General features: G+C 34.9%; 1 protein-coding gene across 2 annotated transcripts in view; it reads left to right on the plus strand.

Moving 5' to 3' along the window:
- The window catches only part of LOC150106330 (protein regulator of cytokinesis 1-like), a 253410-nt gene that overhangs the window by 36752 nt on the left and 194384 nt on the right, over positions 1 to 22274 (plus strand). For both annotated transcript variants that reach the window (XM_090392371.1, XM_090392370.1), the window contains exons 2-3: positions 3166 to 3421; positions 20130 to 20366. In XM_090392371.1, coding sequence (XP_090248497.1) covers positions 3166 to 3421; positions 20130 to 20366 — 493 coding nt within the window. The remainder of the gene's footprint in view (positions 1 to 3165; positions 3422 to 20129; positions 20367 to 22274) is intronic.

Here is a 22274-nt window from a genome sequence, read left to right on the forward strand (position 1 = left end):
GGAAAAAATTAAATTGACATTTATTATTAAATCTTTAGTATTCATTATAATTTATAATTGCTCACATTATTTATGAAATGAATGGATTCAAATGTTATTTATGCGATCAACCTCTCACCTTCATCATGCAATATATTTGAAGCTTTTAGTAACAATGTTTCTGTAATTAAATTAATTCTTTCTGGTGAAATCATGTCTCAAGTTCTCAAAATCCAGTTGTACAACAGTTCTAATGATGGTCTCTTAATCTTAATCTACATCCCCCCTCCCACTCGATCCAAGATCGAGAAGAAGTCAGTGCCTTCACTCCCACATTTCCTCTTCTGGTTGCTTCCATCTTTATGCATATGAATGGTGTGGTATTAACAAAAGATTGCGCGACTCAACAACAAAGACAAGCTGAGATTGCGGAGTTGAAATGCTGATTCTGTTCAATCGAATTCCAAAATATCTGAAACTGCCATAACAACATTCACTATCTATTTCTCAAAGTTTTAAACTATTTTATGTGCGAACTATATATGAAATGTTTTAATTTCTTTTTTTCGTAAAGTAAAATCAGGTGCGAGGTATACGCGAGGGCGAGTTATATTTCAGTAAATATGGTATTATATAATATATTTTATATATTACATATACATATATATTTTATTTTTAATGTGACTTCCCATGAAATTGTGTAAACTTATAATACATTAGTACTGTGGATGGGCTATGGATTTTTTTTCTATTTATTAGTTTTTATAATTTTTTATATTTTTTATTCATTTTTACCTTAACCCATATATACGAAAGGTCATAAGACCTATAGCAGATTAGTGCTATGTGTTTTGGCAAGAGGATAAGAAGAAAAGAAAGAATCTGTTTGCAGTTTAGGGAGGGTAAAGTGGGGGGTGGGGCTGTTCCCAAGAATAGAAGTAGATGGAATGAAAGATGAGGCAGTGAAGTTGGTTCTCTATGTTTTAAGATGGACTGTAAAAGTATGTTGTTGTTTAAGAGATACTTGTGTCCATGAGTTTTTTTTTAAATAGCTAATGAATAATTAATATTGCAATATTTCTTCATTTATACCATTGCATTGTTTTCTGTATAACATCACGTGGCTCTTACTTTTCCATATCAATTTATTCACATTCTACTTTGTAATTAACTATTGTTGCCACTGATGATGGCCTGTAATATTCAGGCTGAAATATATGGCATTAAATAAACAGGATTACTTATTCCATGTGTTTTCCATATTAAAAGTGTGTTGGTTAACAATGGCTCTTATTCTAATGATTTTGGAGAAATAATACAGGCCAACTCAGCAGAGCATTGTCCATGAAAGTATCTGTAAAAGAGAGAGAGAGACACCCAGCAGAAACTGAATCTTCTCTGTGTGTGTGAGAGAGAGAGATTGAAGTGGATAAGTGAGAGAGGGATCATTCGTCAAGCAGATTACCCTCTCCTAGATAGAAGCAAGCAATTTTAGAGATATGGAAGTAATATTCTATGGTTGGGTGGATTTTCGATTTGTATAGAGTTAGCAGCTGTGAAGGTATGAAGTAGTGTCTTGTGCCAAAAAGTACACCAAGTTTTTGCCAGCTGCAGAAGCTATAGTTGAAATATGTTTGTGCCAGGAAAGGTCAAAGGTATAGGTCAGTCCAAGAAGGAAAATCCGATTGTGTGTGAATATCTGATTATTATTGAAGGTGATGGGGGCAGGGATGTAAGCCCTTTCTTGTGAGAATTTAGACAGGACTGAGTTTTGGTGACATTGAAGTTTAGAAGCTTATCCTTTCCCCTTTTGGATATAGCTAGGAGATTGTAGTTCAGGTCATTGTTGCTGGTGAATCTTGAGGCTTCTAATACTTGAGCACAGGTTCATAAAATGAAAAGGAGGAATGGAGTGTACTGTCATCAACAAAGCTATGGATAGGATTGGAAGTTTGTGCAAGCAGATCATTTATTATACAAGAGGAAGGGAGCATGGGTGCAAGAATGGAATCTTGGAGTACTCTTGCATTGGTAGGAAAATCTGAGGAGGGGAAACTTTCCACCATTGCACGCAGTTAGCAACTAGTGAAAAAGTTTGTGATCCAGTTGTGAAGTGTAGAAGGCCATCCATAAGATGGCAGTTTGCTAAGCAGACTGTGTGTCAAATCTGATCAAATGCTCTTGAGATGTCGAGGGCAACCGTGTGAGCTTCAAATTTTTTCATGGCTTGAGTACAAAAGTGGGTGGTGTAAGCTAGAAGATGAGTTGTAGATCGCGAGTGTCAGAATCTGTACTGCTGGTCACTGATCTGTTGGTAGGTCTCTAGGTGGTTCAAAAGTTGGTTGTTGATAACTTTCTCCATAATTTTAGAGAGAAAAGAAGTGAGAGCAATTAGACGGTAGTTCATTGGTTGACTTTTATCACCTTTCTTTGGGATGGCCTCATTGTGGGCCTAGTATCTTGTTCTAGGGCTGATGACAGTTGAATAGGATAGATTTAAGAGGTGATACAAGATAGGTGTTAAGTTTGAGGCACAAGTTTTTAACACAATAGTTGGGATTCCATCAGGACCGGATGCCTTGTTTGTGTTCAGGTTATTAAGGATTCTTCAGATTCTAGAAAGTATTACATATCCAGTGTTTTGGAGTTTTAAGGTTAGTATAACTCATAATGCAGTGCTCTCATAATGCTTCATATCAGAAAATAATGATTTTAAACATCTAGTTTGAAAAGAATATATGAGAGCACTGCATTGGCTAGCACAGTGGGCTAGCCATCCCAAAGAACATCTGTGAGATATTCTGCAGAACACATAATTAGACCAAGTCCGAGATCAACCTCTTCATTAGTGGCGCTTCCTAATGCTTTTTATGAAAAAGTGAAGCACAGTTACCAACATTTTTTTAGAAATTAGTAGAATTTCTTTGACAATGCATTCATGCAGTTTTTACAAAAGAGGGATGACTTTTTTGTGAATAAAGACTTGTTTCATAATTTTTTTAGCAATATTGGTATATATTAAAAATGTATATATGTATTAAGATTATCACACAGTTATAGTTATACAATTTGCACAGAATTTTGCATTTTTTCGTCTGTGTGTGTGTGTAAACACACATTTCTCTTTAATCATATTGGAGACTAATTTATCAATATTTAATTTTAGCAACATTTATTGTTTTATAGAAATGAAATGGAAGAGGAATTGTTAGAAGATTTTCGTAATTCTATGAAAAAGCTATTTGCACTTTGGGATGAAATTGGAATTCAAAATGATCAAAGACAGGAACGCCTTAATGTAGTAATGTGTCATCTACATAGTTTACTTAAAGAAATGGTTGAAGAAGAGGACAGTCTCCGTAAGCGATTGCTCCTGAGTGTTCAAAATTATGAACAAGAATTAGTAGATCTTTCCCAGAAGCTTTCTATTCCAATCTATAAAGTAGGTTAATCATTAAGAATTCAAGAATGAAAATTTTAGTAAATCTCATTTAATACTGAAAGAATCAATTTTTGCACTGAATTTGCTATGTTTAGTTATTTCAGGCTGCTCATTACTGTTATTTTTAAACACAGTAAAACAAATAATCTAATTGCTTTTCTTATTTCTTGTATGTCACTTAAATTTCTAATCGAGTAGGGCACCATTATGAAGTTTCTCATCTCTTGAAATCAGTAATTAGTTTTTAACTTATTAAAAGCAGCATTTTTCAGCTTCAAAAGAAAATATGAATAAATTTAGTGGATAATGTTTAATTGTTGAATGTAAGTTATGCCAAGATTAAAATATTTCAAACATTTGAAATTAGTCAAACATATAATGTGATGAATGAGTTGATTAACTGAGCAGTTTATTTTTCTTTTATTTTTTATTTGCTTGTCAAGAATCATTTTAATAACCTTGTTTTCATATTTAGCTTTTTAGTATTGCTGTATACATGGTTAATGCAAAGATATAAGAATGCTACACTACTGCAGCGAATTGACATGCCAGTATATGATAGATGGTTTATCACTAGTTTGTGTTTTGCAGCTCCAGAAAAATTTTTGAATTGCATTTGGCATAGTCAGAGTTGAAGATTTGAATATGTTTCCTCAACCTACAGTAAAATCATCCAAGTTAATTTCCATTACAAAAAAAGTTTGGTTATCAAATGTAATCCAGGAATCCGGACATTAATATTTTTCAGTCCACTTCAAGATTCCAGTAAGCAGGGCAGTGGGCTTGCATCAAGCAATAGTATTCACCTAGTATGTATTTACAGACATTAACTAACAATCATGACACAGACTCAAACCCATTACCACTGGATCAAAGATCAAAGATTATCTTTACTGTGCTAACCAGCTGAGTAGCTGTTATGTTTCCTGGGTGATGTAATGTTTGTCATGTAAGATCTTTTGAGATAGTCAGATATATTTTTGAACTCCTAATGTGAAATTCCAAAGTCTCAGTGATTGAGGAATTTCCAAGGCTTGCTTTGAGATTTTTTATCATCAATTGCTGATATCCTCAAATTGCATATCAGGAATTCACACAATATAATTGTTTCTTATTATTAGCTTTGTATGAACAGTTTTTCTCCAAATTAATCCATTAAGATCTCTGATATTATCATATTACATTTTGATCTTCTGAAGCTATTAACTGCATCCATCTTACCTGTATACTTGATTTTCCTCTGGATCTTTTTTTTTACTGTCATCCTGGAATCAAATGAGTTTTGCTAACCTTTGTTCTCCCATATGTTTAAATGATCATGCCACTTTACGTTATTCCTGCTCACACATTGTTAAATGCAAATAATGAGAAGCTCCACTGTAACATGTTGAATGTGGTTATGCCATTAATGCCTTGTTCAATTTTCTAATTTTGCCGGTTCTGATAGTTCTGAGTAAAATTAGAGAATCGAACACAAGGTAACTGAATTAGTCTTCAATTAACTGTCTTATTTCTAACCTCATTACCAGTCTGATACAGAGGTGAGGTGTCACAGTTTTTCCTCCTAGAAACTTGGAATTTTTTCATCCTATAAAAAATATACTGACCAGAAGAACATAACTTCCTCTTTATCTCTAGGTCTCAAACTTTTTTGCAACAGTGTTTTGTTACAATCCATCTTTGCATCCAAATGATCTTCTAGTATTAGAGTTGTTCCATTTTTCTATTTGTCCATGTATAATTTACAGACATAATACAATCCTCATATTCTTAGCTGCTTCAGCTGTAATTCCAAACCACTAATTGTCAGATGCATAAAATTGATTGTTTGAATGTTGCTATATATATTGTTAGTTTAGTTCTTTGGCTAATTTGTCTTACATTAAATACATTACTAAGCCACCTGAACAAACAACTCAAAGTATCCAATTCACCATCAAATCAAATTCAAAAACAACTCTCTTCCTTTTCTAGACACACTTGTCACACGTCTATTTGGCCAACCACCTAGTATACCAAATTTGCCTATTCTGTTACCCTTTCCATATTTATTTTGCCATATTTTTTCTTAAAATTATGCCAAATAGCCAAAATATTTTATTTTTTCTACAGGTTCTTCATGATAAATTGTTTTCTCTGTTCTTGCTTGTTCTCATAGTTTTATCTTTTTTATTGCTGATTTTCATATCAGATTTGTTTACAATGAATAGTTTTACTGAATTTATTTAGGAGTATGTTATCATATAAAGTAAAGAGCTGAGTTTGAATATCTCTAATGTGTTTATGTGAAATTAAATGCCTCTTTCTTTCATAATGTGATCCATTTAGATTAGAATAACATTAGAGGAGACAGCACTTACCTTTATTTTATAGCTGATTTAATATCAATTTTTCTTTACCTCCATCAATTTTAAATGCTGACTTATTGGCTGAAATACAGGTTATGTAGCACTCGATACATCTGTTTTATACTTGTAGCATTTCAACAACTTTTCTCTTGGCACCTTATCATATGCCTTTTTCCAGATCAACATAACTTAAGATTATCCTTGTTTATGCCTATAATTTCTTTGTCTTAAAGTAAAAATCTGATTGTTACAATTCCTATTTGGCCTGAGCCTAGCTTAAACTTTTTCTTAGCTTCTTCTGAAGTCATCAAATTTCTGATAGGTATCCTGAAGAGGTGTATATGATATTATGATAGTACTTCATGTGAAATTTACATTATTACTAGGTGTTACATTCATTTTCATCTTGCTTATAATTAATGGTGATCATTTCCTATTTCAAATATCCTATATTACTCTTTTATCTTGAACCAGTCTGCAGATATTGCTATCAACAGTAACACTGTCAATAAGATTGTTCTTATTTCTTGTGTATTTTCTCCATGTGAATTTACATACATTGGTATAAGGTATTATTAATGACCTGTTCATGTCTTGAACAGAAATCCAGTAGGTACTTGTATTATTATTAGCTTTGTTCTTCTCCACATTTTTCCCAATATTTTCCTCCTGGTGTTCATTTCCTACTCTGCTAGAAAAGAACAAACTCTACTTTGTTAGCTGCCCTCTCTAATGACTTTAAAAATTCCATTAATTCTTCTCTTATAGAACCTTTCATGGGATCATAAGTATGTACAATTTCCCATTTTGAAGTTGCCCACATCACTACTTGAAACTCTCTGGCATTCCAGAAATTTATCTTTTTATTGAATATTATGGCTACTTCTTCCTTTCTGTATATTTTTATTTAGCAGTATCTTGTCTGTTTTTGTTTTCATCTAAGACCAGTTATTTTGTTTTTGGTACTGTTTTAATTCTTGTTTAACTAAGACATTACGCTCAGCATATCATGCTGAGTGTAATGTCTTATCATATAATCATGTTTGTTTATAGCTTAAGCTAATATAGAATACAATTTTTCAGCCAGTTCCATACTTTCAGCCAGTCCTCCTTCATTAAACATTCAGATGGATACCTAATAACAAGACTCAAGTAAGGGTAAGAATTTAGTCATATATACTGGTTGGTGTCCTTCATTCCTCTTTTTTTTTTATATCAACCCCACTTACAAGAGGTCATAGGACCTATAACACAGCTGTGTCCATATGTGAGCAAGTGAACAGGAAAAAAAAGAATTATTGTTTTTCTTGAAGAACTGGAGGTTGTAATTGGAGAAAAGAGGATTGAGAAGGTTTCACAGAAGTGAGTAGGTCTAATGAAAGAGAAGAATGGGAAACTTAGTTCTCTGTTTGCAGCTGAACTATATATGGATGTTGACCACTAGCTGTTTGTTTAGAGGAATGGTGTTAGCCAGTTCATTGGAGCAGCACCCTTGAAAATACCAGTAGAAAAGAAAATGCAAAAACAGTGTTTATGAGAAAACAGTTATAGGAAGTTGTGAGAGCGCGATCATCAGTTAAGGAGGTTGCCCTCTTCTGGACAGCATGAAGCATTCTGAAGGAAGTATTTATAAAGTATCGGGAGTTGTGCAGGTGAGTAGTGTTTGAATAAAAGTTTGAACTTCTCATTTGAAAATGAGAAGTGTTTGCCAGCCTAGTTGGCCAAGTGGTTAGTGTATCCACTCTTCAGCCAAAAGGCTGCATGGTTCTAATTCCACCGTGGGCATGGATATTTGTGATTGTCTGTGAAACTACTAGTGGTGGTGGTGGGCGGTAGATGGCATTGGTGTAGATCAGTGTTCTCAAACTTTTTGAAGTCGGGTCGCATTTAAAATCCTACAAATAATTGTAGGCGCACTATATACAAATTTCTGAGAAATATGTTATAATAATTAAGTCAAATATTACAGAAAAAAAATAATGCGATAAAAAAAGATAAAATGAAACATACCTTAAGTTTATTCATTCTTGTGTTTATGAGAAACATGAGCCTGATGTGTCCTAGCGATTGCTTCAATGTTTGGGCATATATTTGAAAGGCAAACTCTCATTTCCTCGTCAATACATTGAAGACTTCCTCTCTTTTTACACTTAATTGTGGTGAGGGTAGAAAATCCTAATTCACATAAATATGATGTTGAAAATTGTAGTAAAATGTTCAAATCTTTTTTAGATATTGACACATTCTTCTTTTATAGAAATCCAAAAGGCTTCAAGAGACAATTCCTTATGTTTAATCATCAATCCACGATCAGTGGATATAGCTGCCAGTTCTTCTTCTGTTAATTGTTGTTCTTTTTCTGCAGCTTCTCGCTCTTAAGTGGGGTCACTGTTGATAATAAGTCTCCTCCACACCTTCCTGTCTTGGGCTGTCACCACATTTGGCCGCCCACGCTTCCACCTTCCTTGCACATCCATCTGCATGACCCTTCTTCCCACATATTCGTCCTCCCTCCTCATCACATGACCAAACCATCTCAACCTTGCCTCTTGTATTTTCGCTCCTAAGTTCGTAGCTTTCACTGTTCCCCTGACAGTCATTTCCCAGACGATCCTTTCTGGTCACACCGCACATCCACCTAAGCATTCTCATCTTTGCTACTTCCATCTTGCTGATGTTATTTTTCCTCAGGGCCACAGTTTCTGTAGTATATGTCATAGCTGGCCTCACTACTGTCCTATAGATTTTGCCTTTCAGATTGATCGGCACCCTCTTATCGCATAACACTCCAGCCATCTCCTTCCAGTTCCTCCAACCCGCTTGTATCCTGCATCCCACTTCCTTCTCAGCTCCTCCATCTTCTTCCACTGTTGAACCTAAGTATCTAAAGTCTCTCACCTTCCTGATGACATTTCCTTCCAGCTCCAGATCTGTCTCCTGTCTGCTGCCCATTGTGCAACACCATATACTCTGTCTTACTTCTGCTCAGTCTCATACCTCTCTCTTCCAGTACTTTTTTCCATCTTTCCAGTTTAGTTCCCACTTCTTCTCTTGAATCTGCACACAGCAAGATGTCATCTGCATACAACATTGTCCAAGGCATCTTCTCTCACCTCCTCTGTTACCACCTCCATCACAATATTAAACAGAAACAGACTTAATGCCGACCCTTGATGCAAGCCAATTGTTACTTGACAACTTTCTGTCTGTCCCAGACAGGTCCGAACACTTGTCTTCACATTTCTGTACATTTCCCGCACTAACCTGACATATTTCTCCGGAACCTTCTTCTCCCTCAGACACCTCCAGACTTCTTGCCTTGGCACTCTATCGTATGCTTTCTCCAGATCAATAAATTCCAGATGTAGCTCCCTTTGTTTCTCTCGATACTTTTCCATCATCTGCCGTAACCCAAAGATAGCATCTGTTGTTGATCTTCTGTTAATGTTAAACCAAATCACTTGAAGTTTCCATAAATGGGTTTCTAATCCAATCGTATTGTTCAGTGTTAAGTGATGGAAAATAAGAACTCAATTTTTCTTCTAAACTTGTTAAATGTTCAACTATTATTGGAAGTGTTTCATTTATGCAAGTGTTACTTACCAATGGAAACATTTCCAAATTACCTTCAACAGTTTTTCTTTTCCAAATCTGTAGTTTTCTCTGAAACGCTTTCAGATTTGGAAATTTGGAAAATGGAAAATGAAGAAGTGGATGTGAGAATATTTTCTTCTTTCCCTTGCATGCTAGTATTCAAAATATTGAGCTGCTGAAATATATCGGCCAAATACTGTAACCTGGCAATCCAAAATTCGCACCGAAGGAGGTTACAAAAATGTAATTGTTTCATCTCTTCAAAAAACGCAAAAAGTTCTTGTCGTAGCTCGTGTACACAGGAAAGTACTTTCTCCCTTGACAGCCACCTCACCTCAGTGTGTAAAAGCAGCCGTCTGTGTTGTGAATCCATATCGATACAAAACTTTTCGAATAAACACGATTTGACAGGTCTTGTTTTAATAAAGTTTACCATCTGAACAACTTGATCTAAAACTTCTCTTAATTTTTCTCCCAGTGTTTTTGCCATCAAGGCCTCCCTATGAAGAAAGCAGTGAGTTACGATAACATTCTCATTTTGTTTTTTTACAAAAGATGTAAGGCCCTTATCACAGCCTACCATGGAAGGGGATCCATCTGTACAAATGCCTGCACACTACTTCCATGTTAACTGCCATTTATCAAGATAGCTATTCAAAATGTTAAAAACGTCCTCACCTTTTGTAGACATACTTAATTCTTTGCAAAAAAGAAACTGATTTACTATTTGATCTTCATTAATAAAATGGATGAATGCTAAGAGTTGCGCCTTGTTGGTAATGTCTGTTGACTCATCGACTTGCAATGCAAAATTTGAATACTGAAGTTTATTACTGCATGCATTTTTCTCGATATCAGAAGACATTTCTATAATACGCCTGTGAACTGTATCGTTGGACAGAGGAATCTTGCTTATTTTCATTGCTGCTTCATTTCCTAGCATTGTCATGACCATTTTTTTGCATGCAGGCAAAATAAGTGACTCACCTAAAGTATGATCTTTTATATTTTTTGCTATCAGTTCTGAGACTTGATAAGAAGCGATTTGAGCTTTATCAGAAACAGTCATTATACTTTTAAAAGAATTTGCCGTTTTCGTTTGCTGTTCAGACAATCTCTTGAAAAAACTTACAGATTTATCTTGTAAATTAGAGTATATAGTTTTAAAATGTTTACTCAATTTACTAGGAAGCAATGATTCATTTGCCATTTTACATCCACATACTAAACATAGCGGCAAAGGATGATCTTCACTTCACTTTTGCTCACTTCCAGAATCTGATTCTTCAATATCATGCTTCTTTTTGAGAAATCTATCCATTTTATTTGAGAAATCTATCCATTTTTGGGTGTATTTATCTGAAAATAAGTAATATGCACATAACATCCACTTCCAACACTTTTAAAATAAGTAATATACACAACAAGAATAAACCATATTCTTGTTCTCTTTGCAAGAAAAACCGCTGTTAATTAACATAATGATGTGTTGACAAAAAAGAGCGGTATATCCGTAATGAAAAGGTATAATAGAGTAACTATATTTATTTTTATATCTGGTCACATATTTCTCTGGAATACCACAGGGTGAACCCGGAAATCATCTAGGGCGCACCCTTTGAGAACCACTGGTGTAGATGATGTGGTTTGCTGTAGTTGGTGGATTGTGAGTGGTTGGGATGGAGAGTTGTAGAGTAGGTGCTCTCCTTGATGAGTCTTTGGACTCCCTGGAGGTGTCACGTAATAATAATAATAAAAAGATGCTCAAGTTTTTTTGAAGCTGAGCATTCCATGGATGTGTACCAAGGTAGCGTACATGTGAAAGTCACTCAAAAAGAGAAAACAGATTTTGTCTGTAGATTTGAATATTATCAAAAGTAAGGTGTATATGAAGTTAAAATAATTCTTTCTAGAAATAAGATGGTATCATGTTTTGTTATTATTAAAATAGACTAAATCGTTTTCATCCCACTGGTTGAAAAAAATGTAGTCATCACAGTTATCATTCTGTCATCACAAAACTGTGAATAGGATTCAAGGGTGTTGAAAGAAGGTACTTGAGCCAGGAGACTTCCATAGCCTGTATGGCTGTGTTGAAGGTCTTTCCCAGTTATTTAGGTTTTACTTTTAGGATTTTTATTTATTTCAGATATAGTGGACAGTGCCCATTAATATTTTTTGCTCTCACTTATGACAGTTGTAAACCTATAAGTACATCAATATTGTGGATGGGTTAAGGAAATTTTTATCATCAAATTCCTAATATGAAGGTGATAAGGCTAAACAAGGTTGAAGTGAAATGGATGAATAAAGAGATAATTGTGAAATCTGGAAGAAGGCACTATGGAGGGAACACAAATTGAATGATTGTGTTCCCTCCATAGTGTTGGTAATGATTAGTTGAATGAAGAGTACAAAGAGTTGGCAAGCAAGGTGAGTTGGTTGCTAAATACAGTGAAAGTGCAGTATAAGAAGAAATTAGTCAATCAAGCTACGAAAAATACTAGTGAGTTCTTTTGATATGTGGCAAGTAGAAGATAAAATGACTATGGGAGGAGGATGCTAGTTAATGACACTGGCAGATTGGTAATCAGTGTGGAAGATATAGTCGAAATATTCAATGATGAGTTTTTTCTCATGATTTCTAAGGGAAATGAAGTGAGAGCAGATGATGGTACAAAATAGTACGCAAACTGATTTTGTAAACTGATATTGCAGAGATTATAATCTTTGCAATACTTGACAGATTAATTATATTAGTCACAGACAAGTTAAATTATGAAGAAACTGTTAAACAGAAGAAATCTAGAGCGGTTTATTATGATCAAACTTACAAATATTTGGAAAAATACACCTCTCCAAATTAAAATCATTAATATAAAATCATAAATACATCACTGGTACAGAGGTTTGGGTTATCATACAAAAGTAAGAACAAAAGTAAATAATCTTTTAAACAAGGTGGCTCAAACTAAAATGAAACCCATCAGAAAATTGTAGAAGAATTGCACTATGATGTTTCAGTAATAGCAAGAATCAAAGAAAAACAGATGTAAGGCAGGGTATTGCTCTACTATCATAGTATCCCCCCCCCCTTCAGGGTATTTCTTGCAAGAAGACCAAGAAGGAAATGAATAGAAAATATCCTCAAATTCAATTCATATACTCTCAAGTATATCATATATACATCTTCATATTTCAACATTTCTGTTCAAATATCATTTATACATGCTGCCTTTCCACATTTCAGGTTTTAAATGGCTTTTCTACATATTCCTGATTGTGTTCCTGTTGAATGATTTCTGCTATTATTCTCTCACTGCTTTTTCATTTAACAGTCTCAAAATAATGACTGCACTTGTGCATACTGGCCTCTGAATTAGAAATTTTTATTTACTTCCAATACTGATCTTCAATTCCCTGCACGTAGTTTGGTGAGATATTGGCTGGGAACAGCCTTCATTAAATGCTTTGGTCAATTGCTGCACACAAGAAGTTCTGTTTTTCCTGTACAAGCCTTCTCAGATGATGGCAGTTTTGTTCTGACAGGACCACAGTTACACCTCTTAAACAAGAGGTGTAACTGTGGTCATTTTCCACTGATAAAACATCGAGAATATATCACCTTTTGAGAAAGTAGTCAGCTCTGCTGTTTTCAAAATCGTGGCTCCAGCCAGACAGGCACCCACAGTAAGCCCTTTATTGAATTCCAAAAGATCCTTTGTTTTTCCCATTATGATCAACACTGTTGACAATTACTGACCAGCAGCTTTCTTAAATAATTGCCTAGAACACATGGTGATGCACAGGATCAAGTATTTTGTAGATATGCTGTGTAAGTGACATTTACATACATCTGCATAAAGGTTTCTAATTCAGTGGTCAGTATGTGTACATCTGGAATATTTTACTTCAATTTTCATCACCTTTATTTGTGAACTCCTTTTCCTCCATTTCTAAGCTTTTCAGAAGTCTCCAGAACATTTTGCCACCTTTCTGATATTTATCTTCTGTATTATTATGAGTTTTCTGATGACTTTTGTTTTACATTTTTCTATATATTCTCTTAGTACATGTTTTCTTTCTTTCTAGGAACTTTAGACTTTCTTCTTTTCCATGACCACCTCTTAACCGTCCTGGGACCACCATGGAGTTCCAATTTTTCTATCCTTGTATAATAAATTTAGTTTAATCCTTTATCCAAGTGTGAGCAAACAAAGTTGGGGTGCTTAAGGGTCAAAGCTGTATAACTGAGAGGAGACCTCCACATAACCTTTAAAGGAATGCGGAGAACCGACCAGGGCTTCTGACCTAATGTGCAATCCTCACCTTCTCATGGTGCACCCTGTTGGGTATCTACTTTGATACTGAACGAACGAGGATGGGCTGGCAATTTGGGATTTAGCCGACCAAATTGTATTCTTATTGGTTAAACCAAAATAAAAAATGATGGTACAACATGACAAAATTTCATACCGGCTGGGGCGTCGCACGGTTAAACAAGGCCCCCGTTGTTTTCGCCAGGGAACCAGGGCGAACAGCGAAAAGTCAGCTACTGGAACAAATCTGAAAACAAACCCCAACTCAACATCACCAGAGTTAAAGATCGGTACTATCAACGTAAGAAGCCTGAATGGCAAAGAAATGGAGCTAGCTGAGGAATTAGATAAGTACCAGATCGACATAATAGGGGTGACTGAAACAAAAAAGACCAAAACTGGTGAGATCTTTCTAAGAAATAAATACAAAATGTTATATTCAGGCAATGACAATCAAGGAAAAGAAGGAGTAGCCATAGTATTCAACACAAAATACGAGGCTAATCTTCTTGAATGGCAGTCAGTCTCAAGTAGAGTAATGTGGGCAAATATGAGAATGGGGAACTGGACAATGAGACTTATTTGTGCCTATGGTCCCACAGAAGGTTCTACTAAGGTAGAAGTGGAGGAATTTTTTGAGGCTTTAGAAAAAGCAACTGACACAATGAAAAATGAAAAGTTGGTCCTTGTTGGGGATCTAAATAGTAGAGTAGGAAATGATTGTGAGACATACAAAAATATTTTGGGAAAATTTGGAGAAAAGAGCAGAGCTAATAATAATGGCAAATATCTGTTGGATTTCTGCTCAGGACATGGACAGGTTATTACTAACACCATGTTCCAACATAAAAATGTGCACAAATTCACATGGAGAGAAGAGGCTAGGAATAAGATAAGTCTCATTGACTATGTTATTGTTGATAGTGATGTTTTCTCCCTGGTGCAGGATACCAGAGTGTACAGAGGATTTGAAATTGGAAGTGATCACTATTTAGTCTTGAGCAGGATAAAATTGAATTTCATATTGAAAAGAATAATATGTAAGAAAGTTTTAAAGCGAATAAAAGTTGAGCAGCTCTCAGATGTGAACTGTAGACTAAAATACAGAAAGATGATTGAAAAGAAAATGAAAGAGTTTGAGAACAGGAATCAAACCTTGGAGATTCAGTGGCAAACACTGAAGAAAACATTGATTGATTTTGCCAGAGAGGCATGTGGTGAGGTTGTGCAAGGATAAAAAAATCAGAACTTCCTGGTGGACATAGGAAGTTAAAGAGGCAGTGAAGGAAAAGAAGAAAGCATATCAAAAGTTCCTGGCAAATAAGTCAGCTTTTACTCTTACAGAATACAGAGACAAATGTAAGAAAGCTAAACAGTGTGTAAAACTAGCTAAACAAAAGTCATGGGAGGACTTTGGCAAGAATATACAAAATAAATATCAAGAAGGTGGCAAAATATTCTGGAGGTTGTTGAAGAAGCTTAGGAATGGAGGAAAGAGTGCTGTAAAAGGAGTTAGAGATGATAAAGGTGACATGAAAACAGGAGAAAAAGATATCCTTGAAGTATGGAGTAATTACTTTGAAAAACTGCTAAATGAAACAAGCACTGATGACAGCACAGTGGTAAAAAACACTGACCAGGCATGCAGTCAGGAATACATATCCATACTTGAAGTAGAAAAAACCATCAAAGGCTTGAAATGTGGAAAGGCAGCAGGAGTAGATGATATTCGACCAGAAATGCTGAAGTATGGTGGTATAAAAGTCTTACAGTGGCTGCACTGCATAGTTCAGAAAGCCTGGACAGAGGGCCGAATTCCCGATGATTGGAGTAGAGCTCTCATAGTACCCGTATATAAAAAGGGAAATAAAACTTCATGTGAGAATTACAGAGATATTTCCCTACTGAGTGTTCCTGGCAAGATCTATGCAAGTATAGTTGAGAAACGGTTGAGAAGAATTGTGGAAGAAAAGCTTGTTGAAGCTTTTCTTCCACACAGAGGAAACTTTTCTTCCTCTATTTGGCCTGAATCCAGCGAAAGCTGGATTCAGGCCAAATAGAGGCTGTCAGGATCAGATCTTCACTTTACGACAAATAGTCGAGAAGGCATGGGAATATAACAAAGATCTGTATTTAAGTTTTGTCGATTTGGAAAAGGCATATGACAAGGTGCCAAGAGAGAAGCTATTCAATACGCTGCAGTTATATGGTGTCAATGGGGCATTATATCAAGCAATATTTAGTCTTTATTTGAGTTGTAAGTCAGCAGTTAGAATTGAAGGAAGTACAGGAAGATGGTTTAATATTAAATATGGTGTGAGACAAGGATGTACATTATCCCCTCTGTTATTCATTATCTATATGGATCACATTATGAAGGAAAGTGGTATTAAACCTGATATCAAAATTGAAGATGTTAATGTTAGCTCTTTGCTTTATGCGGATGATGTTATACTTCTAAATAAATCCGCTACAAGTCTGCAAAATTCTCTGACTAAATTGAATAACTGTTGTAATAGATATGGTATAAAGGTCAGCAATAAAAAGACAAAGACAATGAAAATAGGCAGAATCATTGAAAATGTTAACTGTGTTGTGAATGGAGAACCTGTGGAACAAGTAAAACATTTCAGCTACTTAGGCACAATTTTTACCGAAGATGGTAAATTAAATATAGAAATAGACAACAGAATCAACAAAGCTGGTATGGTGGGAAGTCAATTGAATAAATTCATATGGAATAAGAGAGAAATTAGTCGGAACACTAAATTAGCTGTATACAAGACAGTGTTCAAACCAGTTTTAAATTATGGATCTGAGAGCTGGGTCAGAAGTAAAACACTTGACCAGAGACCGCAGATGTGAGAGTCCTGAGAAAGATTAGAGGCGTGAACAGATGGCATCAATGGCAATATCATATTAAAAATTAGGATATTAGGAAAGAACTTGACATTGTCAGCATCCAGGAATGTGTTAGCAGAGCTAATCTCAGGTGGTATGGTCACTTAAATAGAATGTGAGAGGAAAGATTAGCAAAACAAGTGTTCTCTGCCAAGTTAGTTAGCAGGAAAACGACCCAGAGGAAGACCAAGATATAGGTGTATTGATACAGTACAAAGTGCCTTAGATGATAGAAATATAAGATCTGATAATGTTGGAGTCTTGACAAGTAACAGACTGATTTGGAGGAAAATTGTAGATAGGAAGTTAGTAATGATGTAATTTTTTTATGTAGTAATGTCATATCCTGTACACACCTCAAGGTGTGTCATATCCTGTACACACGTTGAGGGTACATGGCAGGAAATTGATGATGATGATAACCTTTATCCAAGTGTGAGCAAACAAAGTTTGCGCTTGAAAGTATCTTCAGGACTGGGGTAAGGTGGTACAACACCAGGGCACTCCTTGCAAAGGTGGAGCAAGCTACCAACAATCCTATCTCAGTATCTCCCATAATGCAAAACACATCTCCTTGCGGATATGTCTACTGCTATGCATTAAGGGAAGGGCCACAACCCAGACTAGTTTCGACCTTTATTGAGGTCTCTTCAGTGGGAGCCAGGCCCAAGTGGAGATACCAGGCAGAAGCATTAGCAGGTCATTTTTACCTACAGGAGTTGCCAAATGGTGTGCCACCCTTTTTTAATAAATTACTCTGGATTTAGAGAAAGATGTTGAAAGTTTATTTTTCACTTGGTTAGAGTATAATAAATTTAGTTTACTCCTTTATCCAAGTGTGAGCAAACAAAGTTTGCGCCTGAAAGTATCTTCAGGACTTGGGTAAGGTGGTGCAACACCAGGGCACTCCTTGCAAAGGTGGAGCAAGCTACCAAAACTCCTATCTCAGTATCTCCCATAATGCAAAACACATCTCCTTGCGGATATGTCTACTGTTATGCATTAAGGGAAGGGCGACAACCCAGACTAGTTTCGACCTTTATTGAGGTCTTTTCAGTGGGAGCCAGGCCTAAGTGGAGATACCAGACAGAAGCATTAGCAGGTCATCTCTACCTATAGGAGTTGCCTGAGATAGGAGTGTTGGTAGCTTGCTCCACCTTTGCAAGGAATGCCCTGGTGTTGTACCACCGTACCCCAGTCCTGAAGATACTTTCAGGCGCAAACTTTGTTTGCTCACACTTGGATAAAGGAGTAAACTAAATTTATTATACTCTAACCAAGTGAAAAATAAACTTTCAACATCTTTCTCTAAATCCAGAGTAATTTATTAAAAAAGGGTGGCACACCATTTGGCAACTCCTGTAGGTAAAAATGACCTGCTAATGCTTCTGCCTGGTATCTCCACTTGGGCCTGGCTCCCACTGAAGAGACCTCAATAAAGGTCGAAACTAGTCTGGGTTGTGGCCCTTCCCTTAATGCATAGCAGTAGACATATCCGCAAGTAGATGTGTTTTGCATTATGGGAGATACTGAGATAGGATTGTTGGTAGCTTGCTCCACCTTTGCAAGGAGTGGCCTGGTGTTGTACCACCTTACTCCAGTCCTGAAGATACTTTCAAGCGCAAACTTTGTTTGCTCACACTTGGATAAAGGATTAAACTAAATTTATTATACTCTAACCAAGAGAAAAATAAACTTTCAACATCTTTTTCCGCCCTTGCATATGTTTTTTTTTTTTTTTTTTTTTTTTAGCACATGCATCTCTGGCTGAATCTAATTTTTTCTTGAGTTTATCCCTCCAAGTCTCCGAGCGTTGGTTGTTGGTTTCAAACTTTCATATTTTCTTGAATAATGTTTGTATATTTAATTGTACATTTCATCTATGAAAGCTGTTTGATTTTGTTTCATTTTTTAAAACATTTTTTTTTTTCTCTCTTTTGAGGATATTCAATTTTATCCCACTGAAAACTGAATGGTGATTAGTTTCGGTTTCAAATCCTCTTAATACTCTTATATCGTGACCAGCATGAAGATATCACCATGAACATTAAATCATGGTCATCTTTTCTTGTTTCTTATATCTTCTCTATAGGCAAATTTAGACATTTTTATTTTGGAACATGGTGTTAGTAATGTCCATGTCATGGACAGAAATCCATCATATACTTAACATTATTATTAGTTTTGTTCTTTTCTCCAATTTTGGAACATGCACCAACTTCTCTTTTTTCTTTGTTTAGATATGTTGATAATGAAATAAGGAATGATTACAGCTTTAACACAATCATTAAACAAATGGGAATGATTAAATTTTAACATGATCATTAAACAAATGTTGGTCAACATTTGAATTTTAGTTAAACCAAAATTGAAATTCCAACACTATGAAATCTTTCAACTGTTAAAAAATAAAAATTCATAGCAGTCCATGAATTGAAAAACCAGCATGATTTGACACACACAGGCAAGTCATGCTATCAGCTGTTTGCCTGTAGTCATTTTACCAGAAAATAAAGTCTAAAAATGAAAAATTAATCATTATTAAAGTATAGTACAGTATTGGAATTATAAGTAACTATCTGATAAAGTCTATCAGACATCAAATAACAGAACTCATTCTCATGTTGAAAAATAGGTTGGATTCCTGCCTAATAGCTAGACATTTTATTTTCGTATAAAGTTGTATTTCTTTGACAATTTGAGACAAATGTGATGTACACTTTTAGGTAAATCTCTTATTGTCATAGTATATTACATGTTTTCCAGAGGATTATTTTTAATAAAAATAATCCAGAAAAATTTTATTTAATACTTATCTATTTCTTTTAAATGTTCTTTCTCAGTAGGAGACTTATCATGAAGATCATATACAGCATGTCAAATGCTTGGCTGATATTGTTATTGAAATGACCACATTTGACCTTCAGAATGCCTGATTATAATTTTTATATTAAGAGGTGTTATATCACTGTGCTGCTTTCTTTGTTCAAACATGCATAAAATACCAGAAATTGAGAAATCTGTTAGTCGTGCTCAGTTCATTGGTGATACATTAGGAGCATTTCATCAGCTTACAAATTAAGGTTTAGAGCATTGAGAGTAAGGATTAATGTTCTTGCTGTTTTAATGCATTTAACATTGATAAGAGCACCCAGTACTCCATAACACTGGATAGTTAACCTGTCTGATAAACATTGTGTTGTGTTGTTGTATGGGCATGCATGCACGCTTGTACACCCATTCATAGATAAATATCAAAGGTAGATGCATATAGTCTAGGAATCTTGAGCACAGAATACCTAGGGCTGCATGCAAGTTCTCCCTCCCCTCCTTCCTTCTCAGTTGATTTTTATGCTTTGTTTGTTAAATACTATAATTTCCTAATGTACCATGCTTAACAGTTAAATTTTTTCTTGAACATTTTCAATTGCAATCCACAAACATCTATCAAATGCAGCTTATGATTGATCTGAGTTTGAGATCCCTAATTTAGACATAAGTGTACATATAAATTTAAATAACAGTGAGTTATTTAATTCTCTTTAGCCTGAACCCAGCCTTCTTCTCTTGCAACTTGAAAAAGATCTTCGAACTCAAGTTGACAAGTTGACTAAAGAACAGCATGATAGGCTTAAATCAACAATACATTTAAGAGATGCAGAAAAAGAATTATGTTCGATATTGAAAATGCCTCCTCATCCTGTTCCTTCTGAAAATGGTACTCCTTCCAGGGAGGAAATATATGAACTTGAACAACATGTTCGGATGTTGCAGGAAGAAAAGGTATGTGTAATTATCTCTAATCTCATTTTTAATATCAAGATTAAAAATTAATATCAGTAATCAGATAGCATTGTGTGTTTGATTTTATTTGACTACCATGTTATAGCCGTTTTTCAATCAAATAGTCATAATTAGAAGTTGTTTAAGTTCTAGATCTTTTCATCTACAGCTGAGTTAACCATGAAAGATATTGTTTTTTTTTTTTACCCTGAAAACTCCATTTTTCTACCTGTAAAACAGATAGGGAAAAAAAGGTAAAACAAACTGATCAGTAAACACCTGAATTTGACAATTCTGATATATTTGCATCATCAGTGCACGAATGCCATTTTTCTGTTCCTTACCACAACAATTTTTCACTTGACCCTAGCATTAAGCATTCTTCTCTCCTTGAATTATTACATTTGTTGCATTGTAGTTATGCTTGTGACATTTCTCACCGCAGTATTTTTATCAGTCATAGTTATTTAGAATATAATTCTAAATAACTATGACTTAAGCTAAGATGTTGATAAAAACTTTATATAGAGGTAACAGAGATAGTGTAAAGTGCTTTTTAATTTTAAAAAATCCAATCATATCATTCCACAATTAGATTTTTTTTCCTATCAGATTGTAAGTTGTTAAAATATACTTATAGTTCGTTCAAATGCATTGATTCTTTATAGTTAACCATGATAGGTATGCATTTCAATCTTTGTTTACTTATATATAAGAAATTTCATTTCTTTAATTTCATTACCAGTATGAATTTACATGCAAGTGTTTGAGATAAGAAAATATCCCCCTTACTTACAGTACTTTTAAGTAGGAAAAAATGTTTCTCCTATGTAAAATTTACTTTGCTAACATCAGGTTTTGTAATTCCAATAACAGTGATGTGCACCACCACCTACAGTCATTAAAACCTGATATACTGTTTATCACTGAACCATAACTAGCACTGTCTACAACAGTGTCTCACCTCAACTTCTCTCATCACATCTTCTATGAGGCCTTTTGCAAAAATGGTGGAACCTGTGCCTTTGTCAGGTTGGTCCCATGCCAAAGGTTATTGGACCTGGAATCTCCTTCATATGATCTGCTCTGGCTGAAGATCTCCCTAACTCACTTTATTTCCTTCATTTGCTGCTTCTACCAAACTCCAATGAATTCACTGATATCTTTGACTACCTATCTCTGAAAGTTGATCACAATACAATCTAACTATCCCAACAGCGAGATAATCTTTCTTGGCAATTTCAACATCGACAATTTCAACTGGCTTCCCTTCAACTTTACAGAGCAAGCTTGTAAAGAAGCTGAACTGTTTGCTGTCAACTTTGATCTAACCCAAGTTGTCCATGAACCCACCACAATTCCAGACAATCTTCTTCATTCTCCCAACACCTTGGATGTTTTCTTAACTAGCTCCTCCTCCAAATACACCACTGATGTTAAACTTCTTGGTAAGCCTGACCATAACCTTGTCCATGTCTCTTCTGCTACAGATTAGACTTCTCAATCATTCACAACCTCATATCATGTGGCACTATGACAGTGCTGGGTGACCTTTGGGACTTTTATGCATTGTTTCCATGGTCTGATTCTTGCTTACAGTCTATATATATATATATATATATATATAGTGAATAAATAAATAATAATAATAAATAAATAAAATATTTTTGTGTTTATTATATAATGAGTACATAATTTTAATGCAATTTATAAATATTATATAAATCACTTTAAATATGACAGAACAAATATGAAAAAAATCTAAATTAAGAATTAACAATTTTAATTATTTAAAAAAATAAACCTTTCTAGCCTTAATTTCGGCAAAAGACTTGACTGCTTATTCTAGATTCTAGATCTAATGTCTCGGCTATGTCACTTTCAATAGATAAAGTGGCTAAGCCATCT

Source organism: Typopeltis vanoorti, chromosome 5 (assembly GCF_054136105.1).
Source record: "Typopeltis vanoorti isolate ZY-2024b chromosome 5, IOZ_Tvanoo_1.0, whole genome shotgun sequence".
NCBI classification, from domain to species: Eukaryota; Metazoa; Arthropoda; class Arachnida; order Uropygi; family Thelyphonidae; genus Typopeltis; species Typopeltis vanoorti.